The sequence below is a fragment of the Ischnura elegans genome, chromosome 6, assembly GCF_921293095.1.
Source record: "Ischnura elegans chromosome 6, ioIscEleg1.1, whole genome shotgun sequence".
Classification (NCBI taxonomy): domain Eukaryota; kingdom Metazoa; phylum Arthropoda; class Insecta; order Odonata; family Coenagrionidae; genus Ischnura; species Ischnura elegans.
Genome location: NC_060251.1, coordinates 92,792,411 through 92,809,235, shown reverse-complemented (window position 1 = coordinate 92,809,235; position 16,825 = coordinate 92,792,411). Strand labels below are relative to the sequence as shown.

The following is a 16,825-nucleotide window of genomic DNA, read 5'->3' as shown; positions in this document are numbered from 1 at the left end:
CGTTATTCATAATGAATTGATGCATCATAACGTTTGATTGGGTAAAGTTATATTCTAAACATTAGCTTTTCAACCATATTTAAACCAAATGCATTACGCCCTAATAGGCACATATTTCCAAATCGGCGCTCCTAGGAATTTTAATACCCCGGTACGCAACGTGTTAAGAGAGGGGATTTAGTAATGCAGCCCAGACGTGCATTTGCATCAGCATGGCTGAACGTGTTGAGAGATTATTTCTTGGTTATCTTAATCCTTCAAGTGCCATACCAAACTGTCCAATTCCATGCAAAAATTGCCAGGCTATTTTAAGGAGAAACTCAGAGGTTACTAAGAGGAAAGTATCTACAAAACCCCCCAATATTACCCATGTTTTTCTGAAAATTTTACTCAGTACAGAAACCATTCTCTCCTTTATGAAGCAGCTGCTATTTAAGAAATTGGGTCATGGGAAAATTCATTCAAAAAACATGGCAGGAGGATGAGATTTTGCCCTATTTCATAACTTCCATGAGACTTCAGTAAATGAGGTGAAATTAGGTAGTAGGAAAGATTATTATTAACATAGGTATAACTATTTAAGTAAAAATATTATTACCCAGCTGATTCCAAAAATTTCTCATCCTCCATGAGAATCAATGAGAGCTGATTAGAGAGTAGAATTCTCACACACTAAATAATTTTTAATGAACTGCAGCAAGTTGTATTTGTACTTCTGGCACATTTCTGTTGCACTGTACATCAAGGACTATTTTCCCCAAGGAAAATAATACATAGCGGATGAATATGACTCAATATTAAATCTTCAGGAAGTATAAGAGTTAAAATCAATTCAACACCGACTGCCCTCTGTCAGTGGTGTAGCCAGGACTGTGGTTTGGGGGGTCCAAAACCAGGGGGGGAAACTTTTGGAAAACAGGGTATATACTAAGTAATGGGTTTTAAACTAATTTTAACACTTTTCACTATCGAAAAAACTTCATTTGTTAAAGAAATATTTTGTAAATTCATGATTTTTCAGTATTTTGTTTTCTTTTACGGAGGAAAATAATTGTGTTTTTATATTTCGGGGGGGAGGGTGGTCCAGACCCCCCAGACCTTCCCCCTGGCTATGCCACTGCCCTCTGTGGCAGCAGTAAAGTCCTGCCTGCCACATAAGAGGTTGGGGGTTGGAGTCCACCTCGATAGGTTGCCCCTATCCAGGGCATGGATGTTCGTGTACATTTGATAGTTAAATCAAAAACCCTGATACAAAAGGCCAATTGTGATGTTTTTGGTGGTACAGGAAATAACAACATAAAAATAAAAACACCAATACATCTCCATCTTTGTCACATTCTCACCTGTAGAAGTATTTCTTCGAGAACCGGAGCAGTGTACATGGAATGTGTTTCCCCCTCATCCACAGTTAATCCTGCTTTGCTGAGCCCATCCTCTTCACCAATGCGAGGGTGCTGCCTACAAGGAAGCTTCTCTATTTTGTTTTGTGCCACATTCAGGTACCTAAAATATACCAATATTAACAAACAATGATCACATAATAAGAGAAAGCCAGCATCCAATGACACACTGAATTCTTTGGCAGGAATGTAATATACAGTGGAACCTCGATAAAACGACACCCCACGGTGCACCAATAAACACTCGCTATAGCGAATTGTCGCTTTACCGGAGGTGGTGCAAATAATGGCCAATATACCTCATATTACTCCTTTATTTTTATTTACTCGCTTAGACGTGTTTGGTGTTTTTTTGGCCATGGTGTGTTCCATCAAATGCTTTCTATTCATGCAACTCATGGACGTGCGGGTATGCTGACGACTGCTTTCTGCTGCCCGAGGAACAAAAGAAGATCAAGCATTCGCGAATGCTAATGCCACAATATTTTCACCAAAATTAACTACTTATTTATCGAACGACAGTTTACCACATAAATTTGAGACTGAGCACTCCATTAACTTCATTTCTAACAGCTCGCTAGTAATTACAGAGATTAAGGAGTCTTGGTGTAAGTTTTTCCGGCGGTGAAACCCTCGCTATGGCGAGAGCCAACACCAAAAGGGCCTCGTAAAAACGAAATTTTTTAACATGCTTGTAATAGGATCAATTGACGGTGCATCGGCTATCTCTCGTAATAGCGGGGGTTTCGCTATAGCCCGTACTCGCTTTAACGAGGTTCCACTGTAAATAAAAATAACACTAATACTTAGAGGTCAAGCTGTTAAAGATGTTACACTAGGTATAAGGCACATCAAATTACATAATTAAAGAATGATGACAAAAATAAAAATAAAATAAAGGATGCTGTCATATAAATGCATAAAAAGGAATGCTAGCAAATAACACAGATCGGGGATCATTGAGAAATTCAGATATTGAGTGAAAGATTTTTGATTTTAAGTGACTGAGCAAATGAGCCTTATATGCAGCCATATATTTGATCAGTATCTGTCAGTAAAAGGATCAGCGATAGGAAGAATTGGAATGCAGCTGCATAGGTACTAATCCTAACATTGTGCATTGTGATACGTAACGTAGTGTACAGTATAGCTCTCGCAAAAGAATCTTGCACAGTCCTGTGTGAAAGGGAGAGTAGGTAGTGGTGGAAGAGAAAGGACGGAGGGGAACGTCTATCTACGTCATCCGTCCGGAACACTTGGCAAAAAATGACGAGAATTCTTGCCATCCTTACACAACGTGTTAACACTTCGTGCAAAACAACCTCCCTCTCCTGTTCAGAGGCACTTCAAGAATTCTATGACCCAAACCCTAGGATTGCCCACTGTGCCGTGACACGATCTTTTGCGAGAGCTGTAATTCCAGAGATTAAAATGTGTTTAAAAACTAGCACTCATCCCTTACCTTAAACTGTGCAATGAGAAAATGATGAGTGGAAGAGATCTAAGTGAGTTGTCGGACACATCCAATCTCGTAATGGTGTTCAACGCCGGTAAGTAACGCAAGGAATTTATCTTCCCCGGTGGCCCCAACTGAGGACGGGATGCCCTGAGACTGGGGTTGAGGCTAAACGCGGCATCTGCCAACCACTGGGTCCGCAAGCGAGTGAGATCACGTTGGCTATGCCAGTTTATCATCACAGGAGTTTGAGAGGGAGGAGACTGGCCACTTCCGCTGCCGTTTGATTGAATGCCGAGAGCTGTGAGGGTGGAGAAAGAAATCCCACTCGACCGTCCCCCCGAACCACTCTTTGAATCACGAGCACCACTGTTTGCACCATTCTCTGGATTCACTCTGTACTCTGGATCGCGGTGAGCTTTCGTCGCCAGGAGGAGTGCAACCAAGCCCTCGTCGCCGTTGGCGAGAGCAACCCGCAGGGCTTGACATCGGTCGTCCCTCGCAGAATGGCGAAGGAGCAGCTCAACCATAGGTATGTCCCTGTTTGTGAAGATGAAAAGGGGAATTAATTTCATAATTACTTTCAAGAAAAAATATAATTCATAAGTGTTCAACCCCACTTGAGAAGCTGAGCAAAAAACAGACATTGCCTATTATCTTGAAAATATTTAGCTTTGGTGGCATTCTGAAAACTTTTTTCTTAGCCATTCGCACAAACAGCACCAACACAATAGATTGCGCTCCTAGATTTTAGCTACAGAAAGAACGATTGGTGGCATTAATCTTCAATTCATTCACATTATAATTGTAACAAAGGTACCTTCATATTCTGGTTTGAAACTCATTGAATCGACATTCAAACCTTTGAATCCTCGAATTTTGGGGATTCAATGTATTTTGGGGAGTTTGACAGATTTGATGACCCATCCCTAGTAGTTATATATTCCAATAAATATTTAGTAGGGATGTGTCGATTCTCAGGCACGGAATCGGAATCCATCGCATAAAGTCGATTCTGATTTCATTCGATTCCACGAACATAAATATTTTGAAAATAGACTTTAAGCTTGGGGCATAAGGTCCGCCACACACCTGAGCAGTGAGCAGTGGTGTATCTATGGGGGGCAGATGAGGGGATAGATCCCCCAAAACCTCAAAGGAAATAAATATTCAAAACTATTATCTAGTTTTGACATGAAATATGTAACTGCATCCCCTTAAAGTTAAATCTTTAGTGCCAAAATGATGTAAAATGTATTTCCAGGCTTGTCATTTTTCAAAAATTTTCCTGGAAAAGTTGCCTCGGGGGGCTGCCACCCCAGGCCTCCCCAAAGCATATTCCTAGTTAAGTCACTACACCTGAGCCATTTTGCACTGTAAATTATTAGGTTAACAATATAAGTATATTTGAAACAGTTAAAATTGCTTATTAGTTTATCAAAGCTGAAATATATTACTATAATAATAATTTGCTATTTACATACATATATTTCGCTTTAAATATATTTTTTGGGCCACTTAATTTTTATATTTATTTTATTCCATTCACTTCTTAAATGACAGCAATGCCACAGACAAAATCAATATCCCATCTGTTAGTATGAATAAGAATCAATGGAATCAGAATCGAGAATTGGGAATCAATTCGAACAGAATCGGAATTGGATTCAGAATCGAAAAAAAGTGAAATTGACGCCTCCTTGATATATAGCTACCCACCTATTGGAGCAAGCTTCCGTCAACGCTGTTGACACTCCATCTCTGGAAGCAGAGGCCGATCCCTGACCAGACGTGGTGCCGGATCTTGATCTTGACGAAGATTGAGAGTTGTCATCCTCAGCATCATCCATTCCACCAGATGACTGCAAGCCAGGATCAGCACGAATAGGGAGGTTGGGGTCAGCATTACCCACAGTCAAGAGAGCACTAACAATCAAATGGTGACCACCGCGAACTGCCGCGTGAAGGGCCGTCTCAGCACCATTGTTACAATGGACGTTCACGTGAAGCGGGCTTATCATGCGCTCTTTCGCGTTGGATCCTCGACGCCCCCCGGCGCGCCAACTGACTTCGGAACCGTCCCAAGGATCGACCACAACACCACTAGACAAGTTCAGCTTGGACATAATGGACTGGATTCCATCTGAGATCCTTCGGCGAGTTGGACTCACGGCATCTAAGCCGTTCTCTGTCCTGGCTTCCTCCGCGTCCTCAGTCACTGGGGTCGTCTCCTTTTCCTCAGTCTATTTGAAAATGAAAATGCTTCTTTTAATTTGAGAAAGTTAAAAAGATATTTTAATAAAATTTAATCAGGAAATAAATGGGTTTGCCCATGAAATAAAGGAGAATTTGTTAGATTAGTGAATAGCAGGCACTTTGTCACTTCCACAATATTTATTTCTAAAATTTCTATTTTTGACTGGTTTCGGCTGTTACACTATTATCAAGTACAGAAAGTATAATATATTTTTTTAAATAAAAAAATATATGTATTTTCCATATTTAAAAAAAATTAAAAATATATTTTCTATACTTGATAATGGAGTAACAGCCAAAACCAGTAAAAATATACATTTCTTAAACATATAGTGGAAGTAACAAAGCATCTGTTATTGATAATATGGAGCCCTTTCACTACGTACATGTACAAGCTTCAAGTTTCGATTTAATTGTTAGATTGGGGAAAAAAAATAATTGCAACTAAAAGAGCTGCTATGTAATGAATAGAACCATTATCCCCTTAAAATTGAAAATAAGAGAAGTTTTGATCAGTAGATAGATCCTATTTATGCACTGCTAACATTTAACCCTTCAAAATATCTCACATTCTCCTAATATTTAACTTATTACTTTAGTCAAACATCAGTACTTCAGTAATAGCAACATTATAAAAAAAGCACCTGGCCTGGTTTCAAATATGTATTGATCAAAATGAAATTTAAGCTAAATGGCACATTTAGTCCTTAAACAATGATAGAAAACAATATGGTGAGATCAAAATACATATTTGGTTTTAAAAATAGGTTCAGTGTAAGTTGCAACTCTAAGTAACTGAGCAGTAGAGCCAATTCCTCACATTGCTGGTTTGCACAAATTTTTTAAGAGCAAGCTCCCCTCCCATAAGAGCGTTGCTGTGTCCCAAATTACAGTTCAAGTTAGATTCCTCGATCATTGGCAGCAATTCAGCCACACCAAAGCAATACAATGTGTCTTATATATCTGGGTACCTCAACCGTCACTCCTATTTTCAAAGTGCCAAAGTACAATTATCTAAAGCCATTTGAAATGAAGAACTAAGATATTTTTTACCAAATTAATGAAAATATAATTCAAGAAATAAGCAGTTGGCATCTTTAAAAGTACTGCAACATGAAATTGGCCTCACTCCAGGACCCTATACAGGTTAAATGGAACTTTCATGAATAATAATTTATATCTACCTCATATACCTAAGGATAATAATTGAGGACAATACCTGGCTATTTTGCATAATTAATCATGCAGTCATCCGACCAAGTGATGCAACAATACATTCATTTAACTCCAGGAATAAATATGAAATCACCAATAACAACAAAGGAAAAAATACCATGATAGAATGAAATTTGGCCACAAAAAATCATTTAATTTGAATGGGTTTCTAATGCATACATCTCCCCATTCCCGGTCAATTGTGCAAAAAGTTACACAACCACCGAGACATCTTTCTTCAATGTTTACCTAATTAGGTGCATATATCTCAAGTCTACATGCTGTATTAGAGGAATACTAACCTTGATTCGATAAGCCTTCACTTTATATTTGAGCAGCAGATCAACCAATTTCTTGTTTCCTAAATAGCAAGCTTGGTAGAGGACAGTTTGGCCAGTAACGTCCTTGTGGTTGATGTCGAAGGGAAGTTCATACTCCCACTGGCCAGAGGGATCACTGAAGCACAAAGAGAACAGTTTCAGAATGAGGCGACACAGGAAGATAGGGAAAGGAGGAGCAGAGGGAAGGGGTGCATGGGAAGGGGGAGGGGGAATGTTTGAGAGGCTAAAACAGGCTATGAATAGAGTAGGAAGGTTAGCCAAAGCAAATCAGCTATTTATACAGGGAAGCATGTGCCATTGAAAATGCCCTATGGCATCAACATCAAAATGGCAACAATCACAGAAACAAATGAAATAAAATGGTATAATTATGTGTAATGCAGTCAGTACATTATTATAGTGTAGTACATGATTCCATAATTCTCTTTTGCAAATATTTTTGGCTAGAAAGCAAATTAGGCATCAAATAAAGCTTTGCTTTCACACTGCGTAAATGTATATTTATACCAAAATAAAGTTAATAATAATTTCAAGAATAAATTATACATTCTGAGCAGCAAAAAATTATTTATGCCAATTAAGTGATAATGATTTTTTAATAATTTGCATAAAATATGGTTATGTTTTTAATCCTTATTAATGCATCGTTAGGTAAATCTATCCCATTAAGGCCTGCTGGGGGATTGAAAAATACTAATGGCTACTGAAGGAAAGGCCCTTGATTCAAATCCTAGTTAGAACTAAGGACACGATAAAAAAATCTTCACTGTGCCACGAAGCCAAAGGAAAGGAAATTCTACTCTGGATAACTCATATGCCACAGCTTTAGTCTGGGGTGAGTTCTATTCACACCAATCCTAATAAAATTTTGATCTGGAATATTGAGAGATGCACTTACTAAAATTTCTGCATGATTTGCGGAGGATACGGATATCGAAGGAGCTGCTCAGCCACAGCGCCATGACCATTAATACAGCATGCATGGATTGGAAGCCACCTTTCCACGGTTTGTTGCTGTACCAGCTCAGGAAATTTCTGTAGAAAATTAGAAAAAATACGTTGAGAGAGATATTACTATCTAGAAGAATAAGAAAAAAAAATTATGTCCAATCACTCTAAATATTCTAACTTGATGGTTTCATAACTGATTACAGAATGCACAAGCATAGGAAGGATCATTAATGGCGTCAATGAATCACTGAAACAACCTATTTATCTCATCTTATGCCATTAATAATTCAATTAATAATCTAGAATTTTGAGAAAGTTATGCCATATTTATCCAAATGTAAGCTGCATCCTTTAAAGTGCAAAATGCAAGTGGGCCTTTTCTTGTGCCTACACAGTTGAAAATTTTCCCATTGTTGAAAAAACGTCATTCAGATACTATTGCAAGACACGACACAATACAACCTAGCCCACTCTCATTTGCCTTCCCACTATCAGCACTATCTTTTAATATATGCTTGTATTGTGCGCCAATTTTACCTTTTTCACAATACATATTTTCTTACTTTCCCCATGGCTTAGGCACGCTAAGCTGATGTTTCCATGGATCGTAACGGCTGGCCTGCTGAAATCTGCCATTTTTACAATCTTTTGAGAAATTTCCTGAACTTAAACTGCATAAGTATAAAGTCCACCCGGACATGAGGACCCAAAATCATTTCCCCTTTTAATCTGGAGAAATGCAGTATACTGAGAATCTTGAAGTATTTATATGAGAACGCATACAAATTAATAAATCTTAAATAAATATTAAGCATTTTCCCATCTGTCTCATGAAAACCAAATTTAAAAACCCAATAATAATAGCTGGCCCACAGGCATCGCAAGTAAGGTTATGGCTTTCACAAATTGTACTAAGTGTCTACAGGGATAAACAACACAGAAATACATTTTGCCAAATAATTACGACAGCTTTTCAGAAATTTAAGAATAACGGGACTTGCCACAATGATAATTTTACCGAGATCATGCCAGTTAGTTGTCATTCTAGTTCTCCGCATGACAGTGCATAATTTTGGCCCGAATGGCACTTAGGCACCTCTCGGGGAAAATTGGGTTATGTCAAATTTTCTTTGTTTTTTTTAAAATAATTGGTAAAACATGATTCCTAATTCTAACTTTTAAAACAAGTAAAAAAATGGAATTTTCAGAGGGGGGTTATATTTTGAAAAATGGGCGGATAACATGCGTTTCTATGCATTTTGGTACTTCAAATTTTAGAAATTAAACGCTACTACAATGCAACTTGAGCGTATGCAACCCGCGTGCCACCCAAATTGTCTGACTGAGGTGGCGCGCGCTCACTCTTGGTGCGATATCTCGGGAACCAAAGAGCAGAGATGAAATAAATTTGAGGCGATACTCTGCAAATGCCTAACGAGTCGTTGTAGAAGACAAAAAAGTGACAGAATAATCCGAGAGTGACATTATCTTCAGTTATGTCCGAAAAACACCCAAAAATACCAAAATTTCAAAACTTGAGAAATTCGAAAACATCAAAAATAAGAACCACTCTACTACTGCATGCTTATGGATGCCTTTGCACCTTTATAAAAGAATAGATCAAGAAACCTAATGAGATAAATGTATAAGCATCATTTAAAATGTCACTAGAGAATGAAGCTTGGTATTACCTTTAACAAGAGTTCAACAATGTCTTTTCGGCCATAATAACATGCTATGTACAGGGGTGAGTATTTGGTAACAGGGTGAATCCTTCCATCAGCTTCATTGGCCAGCAAAACCTTAACCGTCTCCTTCTGTCCAGCCTCACATGCCCTGGAGAATAAAAAAGGGAAAAATTAATGCTAAACACACCAAAAACCTAAATATGTACAGGAGTGGGAGGCTTTATTCAGTGGTCTGGTTATTTTGAAGGAGAGATGCTTTTTCTGATGATACCTAGTAAAAAGCATAGAAGTAGGTATTGTATGAAGTCATCCTCCACACAATAATAAAATAGAGAGAAATTTATGGTGTTTTCCATATATGACGACAAAATTGGAGGTAAAAGAACAAAGTAGGCTTAATATTAGAAAATCGCCACTATAAAAATGTAATCATAGACAACATCAGTGGCGCAGCGAGGGGGGGGGGAGGTTATGGGATAAACCCCCCCCCCCCAGAGCTCACAGAAAATTTTAAGTTTAATCCATTTTGCTTAATTGAATTAGTATTAATTATAGAATAGTGTTAGGATTAATCAAATATCCCTCAGAAAGCCATAAATCTCGCCATTTTGAACCATTTATTTTAAAATTTTCCGGGAGGAAGGCCCGGGGGGCGGGCGGGCCGCATCTCCCGCTTACCCTGGCGGGCATGCAACACCCCAATACTCCTAAGTATTAAGCGCCTAAAATCCCCCCCTACCCTTAATTCTTAGCTGCGTCCCTGGACAATGTAAGTAAATTAATTCCATTTTTTCTGATGCTATTTCATCCTGAAAACATATTATGCAAATATGCTATGATTTGTCGAAAAAAGTCACATTCAAAACAAATATTCAATTCCAGCAATACGAATTTTTAAAATGGAGATACATACTGCGATTAGATTCATGTAATACAAAAGAAAAATTGTGCCATACGGCGTACGAAAATTAAGGTAACTTTAATTAAATAAAATATTTTATAAAAATAAAAAAAAACAACTGATAAGGTTTTATCAGAGTGTGATAAGTATATGACTCTTGGGACAAAATGTGGGTCCTCTCTCGAACAGTCACATGCTTAACTTTACAGATTACATTATGCCACCACGCATTCCACGGGAAAGTTGAAAGTAGTCTACCACCAAGGATGACATTATGCAAATCTGTCACTTCAGGCCAGATATTGATGTAGACTTCCCTTTACATGTAGTCTAAAATAATTATAGTGATGTAAAAGCCAAGTTGTGGCAATTTCATTCAATTTAGTGCCGCTATTAAGCATTTAAAGTGGAAGAAATATACGCTCATACCAATTCCCTGAAAACATTTTGTCTTCTTTTTTTTGCAACCGTCCAATTAACATTATGCTGCTGCTTGAGGCGATTGAATTACCATTTCAATTTTAATTCAGTACTTTAACAGTGCATTTTAAGCTACAGCGAGGTTTGAAATTAGCTCAAAAAATATTTCAAGTTTTATTTTCATCACTGGTACACGGGAGCATAACACATCAGTTTTGTAGCAAAAAAAACATTAATATCCCATATGCAGACAAAATTTGGACACCAAATAAAGAACTTGATTAAATTTATGTACATTTTTTGCATGCCGTATGGCAAAATTTTTTTTGCATTCAGCATTATTAATATAGAGAAAAATTTATTGTTATTTCTATGTATAAAGACAAAACTGGACGAAAAGAAAAAAAAAGTAGGCTTAATTATCGTACCACCAATGAAAAAGTCATAACCGAAAAAAATAGTCAATGAATTCAATTTTTCCTGATGCTATTAATTTAGAAAACTATTATTATAAGAAAAGAACCATTAATTTTTAAAAATCCAAACCATATTCAGTTTCAATAGTAGCAATTCAATCTAACTAGATGTAGCATTTGGGTTATTTTTCCGTCCAACGATAAGTTGATAGATAAAAATTTGCAATTAACTCAAGTGGTTTTTATACTTCGACTTTCGGAAGCATAATTCCTCAAACACCGCTAAACTTCCAGTGTTTTGAACGACGGTTAGAAGATTCGAAAAGACTGCACTTCGACATTTTCGGGGCCTCTCTCGGTGGAACCTACTTAATCTTTAAGTTGAGGGGAACCTGAGTAAATCCACGCGTGCAGGCACGCCTACGTGAAAAACGAGATGGTATTAGTACTTCCAACCCTCTCTAATTACCAGCTCACTCAAGACGCAAACTTCTTCATACCTTCATGACACGAACTTCCTCTCCGGAAGGGACAAGAGGTAATCCTTTTCAGGAGGGAACAATTGGTGATCCTTACCAGGGGGAGATCAATTGGTAATCCCTACTTTCTACACGGCACGCAAGGCTCAGGGGATATCCTACAAGGGATACTTCGTATTTCCATTATTACAAATACATATTATTTCAAATCTATATTTTTCCTATCCTACTTTACACTATTAGCAAATAAATCAGCTGGAAGTGTGGCTGATGAATGCATACCGAGGGAAATGCAGCCAATAACAGGCTGAGAGGGAAATTTTTAATCAGATAGAAAAACTAAGGTGTCGTTGAATTTGCAATAGGTTTGCGATATGGGTACTATTAAACATCTGAAGCTAGATTAAACAGCCTTTCAACGCATAAAGAGGTAGGGTAAAATAAAATAGATCCCAGCTCAAAACTGTTTGAATGCAGTTCAGACGTAAGATGGTAATTGTAAGTTTTAAGAATCGTTATTTATGATTTGATCGAATTAGTTTCGGCTCGAATCAAGGTTATGCACGGAGGTAATGGATCCGAGAATTAAAAAAAATAAAATTAGGAAAAGAAATCTACACGAGATACAACGATCAAATATTATACAGTTTAATATTATCAGGTCCAAAATTTTGAGGTGAAAGTGAAGTGAAAACTATCATTCAATGTCTGAATTCTGTAATCATATGTTTTGTCTTAAAAAAATACACAAAAACGTAAGACATTTGGCCAATTTAAACCTATTCAGTTTCAATATTAACAATCCAATTTAACTCGAGTTGTATCGATCAATGTAATATTTGGGTTATTTTTCCGTCCAACTCTTAATTAATAAGATAAGGGAAAATTTTAGGATTGACTTAAGACTTATAATCGATAAGAAATAAAACAAACAGTTATGCAATAAAAATTAATAAATTCTTTCCATTAGTAACACAGCCTAGAGTTGAACTCGTCCTTACTTTACAGATAATCATGAACTTTTGAATCGGGTTTGGATCTTATCTTTGGAGACATCATTTGTACATTACGATTGAAGCAGCATAGGTACTACGTCAACGCATCACATATAGGCACAAAAATGCTACAGGACACCGCAATGGTACCGTGAAATGAAGTGTTTATGGCCCTTATTTTAAAATCAAAACAGAAAATTATGCGATCAAAGGAAGAATTGATAAAATAAATTGATAAACTTGAAAATCAAATACTGAGACAGATTATTTTCTGTATCGATAAATTCCATTGCATTTATAGCGACATACGTGACTTAAGCCGCAAGGATCACCAAAAAGATTAACTGAAAATAAATATCTCTCAGCTCCTTCACAAAGAAATTTTCACGTCTAATGTCTCAAAGAAGAAATATGTATCATATTAATTTGAAAATTTAGACTCAGAAAATAGCGCAATGACTTTCGATATTTGGATGGAAAAACAAAATAAATCAAGGTGCAGGTTCAATAAGTATTACTAGTACCTTGAAACCAAAATAAAACTCCGGAAACCATTTGAAGGCTGCACTGCCGGGTTTTCGCGGCGTTAGCCGTCAACCATCAGTAGTTTACCTACACACACACGTGACAATCGAGGAAAATGGAAACCCAACAATGCAGTCTTCGCAATCTGCACACCGCAAAAGCCTTCGCGCCAACTTCCTGAAACCATACTCGGCGAATATATACTCCGCGGGGGAAAACGGCAAAGATTTTAATCCCATGATGCAATGCGTCCGCAGAGTAGACGGAGTTCTTCGTCCACAGCGAAAAAGGCATTAAGCACCGAAAGTACTATAAAACCCACTTTTCCGACCAATTACTGACTGGTTAATTCACACGATTTTTGGGGTGAAGGAGACGAGATGCAACAATAAGTCACAGAATCGACATCCTCTAAAATCGTTTGAAACCCAAGTAAAGGTTGTCGAAACACTAAATTTTCTGCAGTGAGGTTTTCTCGGGTTTCACACCGGGTCACGTCCTCCATTTCTCCTTCCAACGTTTCGATGAACAACTCGCCCATCGTCTTCAGGGATTCAGGAATCCAATACCAATTCCAAATGAAGACGATGGGCGAGTTGTTCATCGAAACGTTGGAAGGAGAAATGGAGGACCTGACCCGGTGTGAAACCCGAGAAAACTTCACTGCAATTGTTCGCCGGGAAAAAACCAAAAATTATACTAAATTATCTACCTAGCGAATTGTTGTAAACTGCCTCTATGCCTCAACTTTCTGGGGGTCAAAAAATTAATTATTCAGAAATGTCATTTTTCGAACCAAGACCACGTGATACGCCGACAAAAAAACTTTTCAGAGCGATAGCAGCACTGTAAATTTTGGCCAAATCGTTCGATTTCACTATTTTGTGAATTATTATCGCAACACTGGAGGGATATAAGGTATTGCGAAATAATTTAATTTCATTTTCTACTAGTTTCAAAAGCTTAGCGTTCAAACTACTACACAACATGTGGAATATTTGTGGAACAGTACATTGTTTCAGCTTCGTTTTACCATGAAGATTTTTTTTCATATTTCAATTGGCATGGATTAATACGGTAAATCATTCTAAAATTGGAGAAAAGAACCTAAAAACCATCCAAATTTGACAAAAATAAGCATCTTAAGCCTAAATAGATATTTCTTTCCGATCCTCATCGGCCATTAATACTGAAATTGGCCTGATAGCCAGACATCCACCCAAAATTCACTTGGGGCGAATTTTCCAAATATTTTCGTAGAAATGTTTCTCCTCTTTCACATTCATCAAAACAGGATAATTTCAGTGAATTTTGAAAGCTATTTTCCACAAAAATATAGTCTTACGTTGGTTCGACCCAGATCTCCATTCAAATTATACCCCGCCCAATCTTTTCATAGTTTCGTCCATTTTTATCTCCCCAAATTAAGTGAATTAAGAGAAACAAAAATAGCTTTATTGATGCCAAATGACCTAAATAGAATAATCGATTAATACTGCATATTTCAGACCAAAATGAAAAAGAGAATAAAAATAATGCTAAAAATATAAAAAAACACATTTTATTCCAAAAACACCCAAAAATTCATTAAGAAGTAAAAAAAAAAGTTTTACATCACTCGGAAAATAAAGAGAATTTTTTACTATTTTTGGAAAAAGTGTGTTTTTTTTATATTTTTTATTTCATTTTCTACTTCTAGGCGGTGAAACATGTAATCGATTTTTGTTTCTTGCTTACTTATTTGAAAATGAATCTGAAAGTATTGGATATCAAAACAATCGTATTTTGTATTATTTTCACTAATAAGTGACTGCGAGGTATAAAAAGGTTCAAAATTGAAAAATAAAATATTGGAATGGACTGGGCTTGAACTCGTTTCCTCCGCCAGCTTTCAGTGCCAAAACCAAGGGGACTGCAAACAGGAGACCCAATTCCACCCCATACAAGGCTGATATCTGTTGCCTATTCGGTTGCATTTAATGCGATTTACAAAAAAGTCCGCGGCACGGTGATAAGTGCAATGCGATCCACTTTTTACCAATATTTTTCATTGTAACGTTTGAAATTGCGAGGAATAGCATCGAAGAGTTAAGAATTTGATAAATAAAATCATCATCAATGTAAATTTCGGTAGACACCCCTAATTATACCTTATTTCCCCGAGAAACTCAGATCAATTTGTCCGTCAGCGACGTGAGTGGCGACTTTTTTAAACCCATTTAAATGCACGATCGGCGACAACACAATATGAGGCCGATTTGAGGATCCTCTATTGTAATATTCGTGGTCAAAAATTTTAGAAGAAACTAACGTCATCTATGGAGAAAATTTAACACAATTTTTTCCTATGGATATTTAGTAAATTAATTGGAGTACAATGGAACGAAATTTCAAATGTCTGATTATAATAATATTGAATATTCTACTGTCATCAGAAGCGAGAAAGTGAGCAAAATTTCAAGCCGATCCGACAATGGGAAGTGAGTTAATAACCAACTAAATATTCCTTCGATGAAACGGACAAAGAGACGAAGCAAGTTTAGAAAAAGGCCGCAGAAAAAATTAAGAAGGTGAGGGGTTTTCGACGTTGACTTGAGCTTTTTGTTAGGGGACATCCACTAATTACGTGAGGCGCTAAGAGGGTAGGGGAGGGGTCAAGCCGATTCTCATCCAATCTCACGTGGGTGACGGGGGGTCCAGACAAGTATCACGAATTTTTTTCCGCAAGAAACAGTCTAAAACTGCGAGAAAACTGGGTTCAATTGAGTACTTAATAAGTAATTCTAAACAATAGTCTAAACCAATCTTAAGTAAAAATAAGAACTATACCAATTGAAATCAATCGATTCGGCTATAACTTTGTGAAAATCCATTGTATTTGAGAGCTGTACTGTACTTGAGAATGACGCATGTACATCCAAGTACTGTACTTGAGAATGACGCCTCAGCGTCGAAACGCATCGTACCAATAAATGATTTCCAGTGAAAAGTTACCAAGGTTGTGTATTTTCATTTCAATATACCAATTGTTTTTTAAATAAATCCAACGCAATGGAGCGTAGATTAACGCATTTACACTGAAAATACGCATTTTAAACGATCTTATGTGAAATTAGAGGAAGGGGGTCGAGGCAAATCTCACGACATATCACGAAGGGGGAAGGAGGGGTCAAAATATCGCAAAATTCATCTCACGTAACAAATGGACGCCCCCTTAGAGCGCAACCACCTCGAGTACTGTGTTCACTCATTTAGGGACTATGAACTTACGTGAAGAGCAGTGTGTTGCTTCCGTTAGGGGCCATGTTGACGATGAGCTCGGCCTCCTCCCCGAGGGCCTGCACCATCCCCCGGATGACCGACGGCGGCTCCCCCTGGGCGCAAGCATTGCGAAGCGCCGCGTGGGACTCCTGGCGACGCCTCTCCTTCTCATCTGCGGGAAGAAAAAAAAAATATGTAAGAAATATCAACAAGGGATTTCATTGAAATAAGAACTACTTTTGCTGTCGAAGAAAGAATCTAGCGATTTGATCGTTGGATTATTCTTCCTCAAAGGATAATCCTCTAAAATCGCTAAAAAGGCTCCGTATAATACACAAAATAAAACGAACGCAATGATAACCGTATTAAAAATCTTGTCAATTTTTTAAGCGTCGGGAGGGGGGGGGGGGCACGTGCTCCCCTGCCCCCCTTAATATCCATATGGTCTTGGGGAAATATTTCACTCATATTATTTCAAGATAAGAATAAGTAGACTACAAAGATGGACACATATGGTGCAT

At 37.5% G+C, this 16,825-nt stretch overlaps 1 protein-coding gene across 1 annotated transcript in view; it reads right to left on the bottom strand.

Moving 5' to 3' along the window:
- Nucleotides 1–16,825, bottom strand: part of LOC124161188 (leucine-rich repeat serine/threonine-protein kinase 1) — a 348,442-nt gene that overhangs the window by 42,737 nt on the left and 288,880 nt on the right. Inside the window, exons 5-11 of the mRNA XM_046537425.1 lie at nt 16,314–16,476; nt 9,311–9,455; nt 7,567–7,703; nt 6,630–6,783; nt 4,576–5,099; nt 2,863–3,396; nt 1,344–1,503 (exon numbers count right to left, since the gene is read on the bottom strand). Coding sequence (XP_046393381.1) covers nt 1,344–1,503; nt 2,863–3,396; nt 4,576–5,099; nt 6,630–6,783; nt 7,567–7,703; nt 9,311–9,455; nt 16,314–16,476 — 1,817 coding nt within the window. The remainder of the gene's footprint in view (nt 1–1,343; nt 1,504–2,862; nt 3,397–4,575; nt 5,100–6,629; nt 6,784–7,566; nt 7,704–9,310; nt 9,456–16,313; nt 16,477–16,825) is intronic.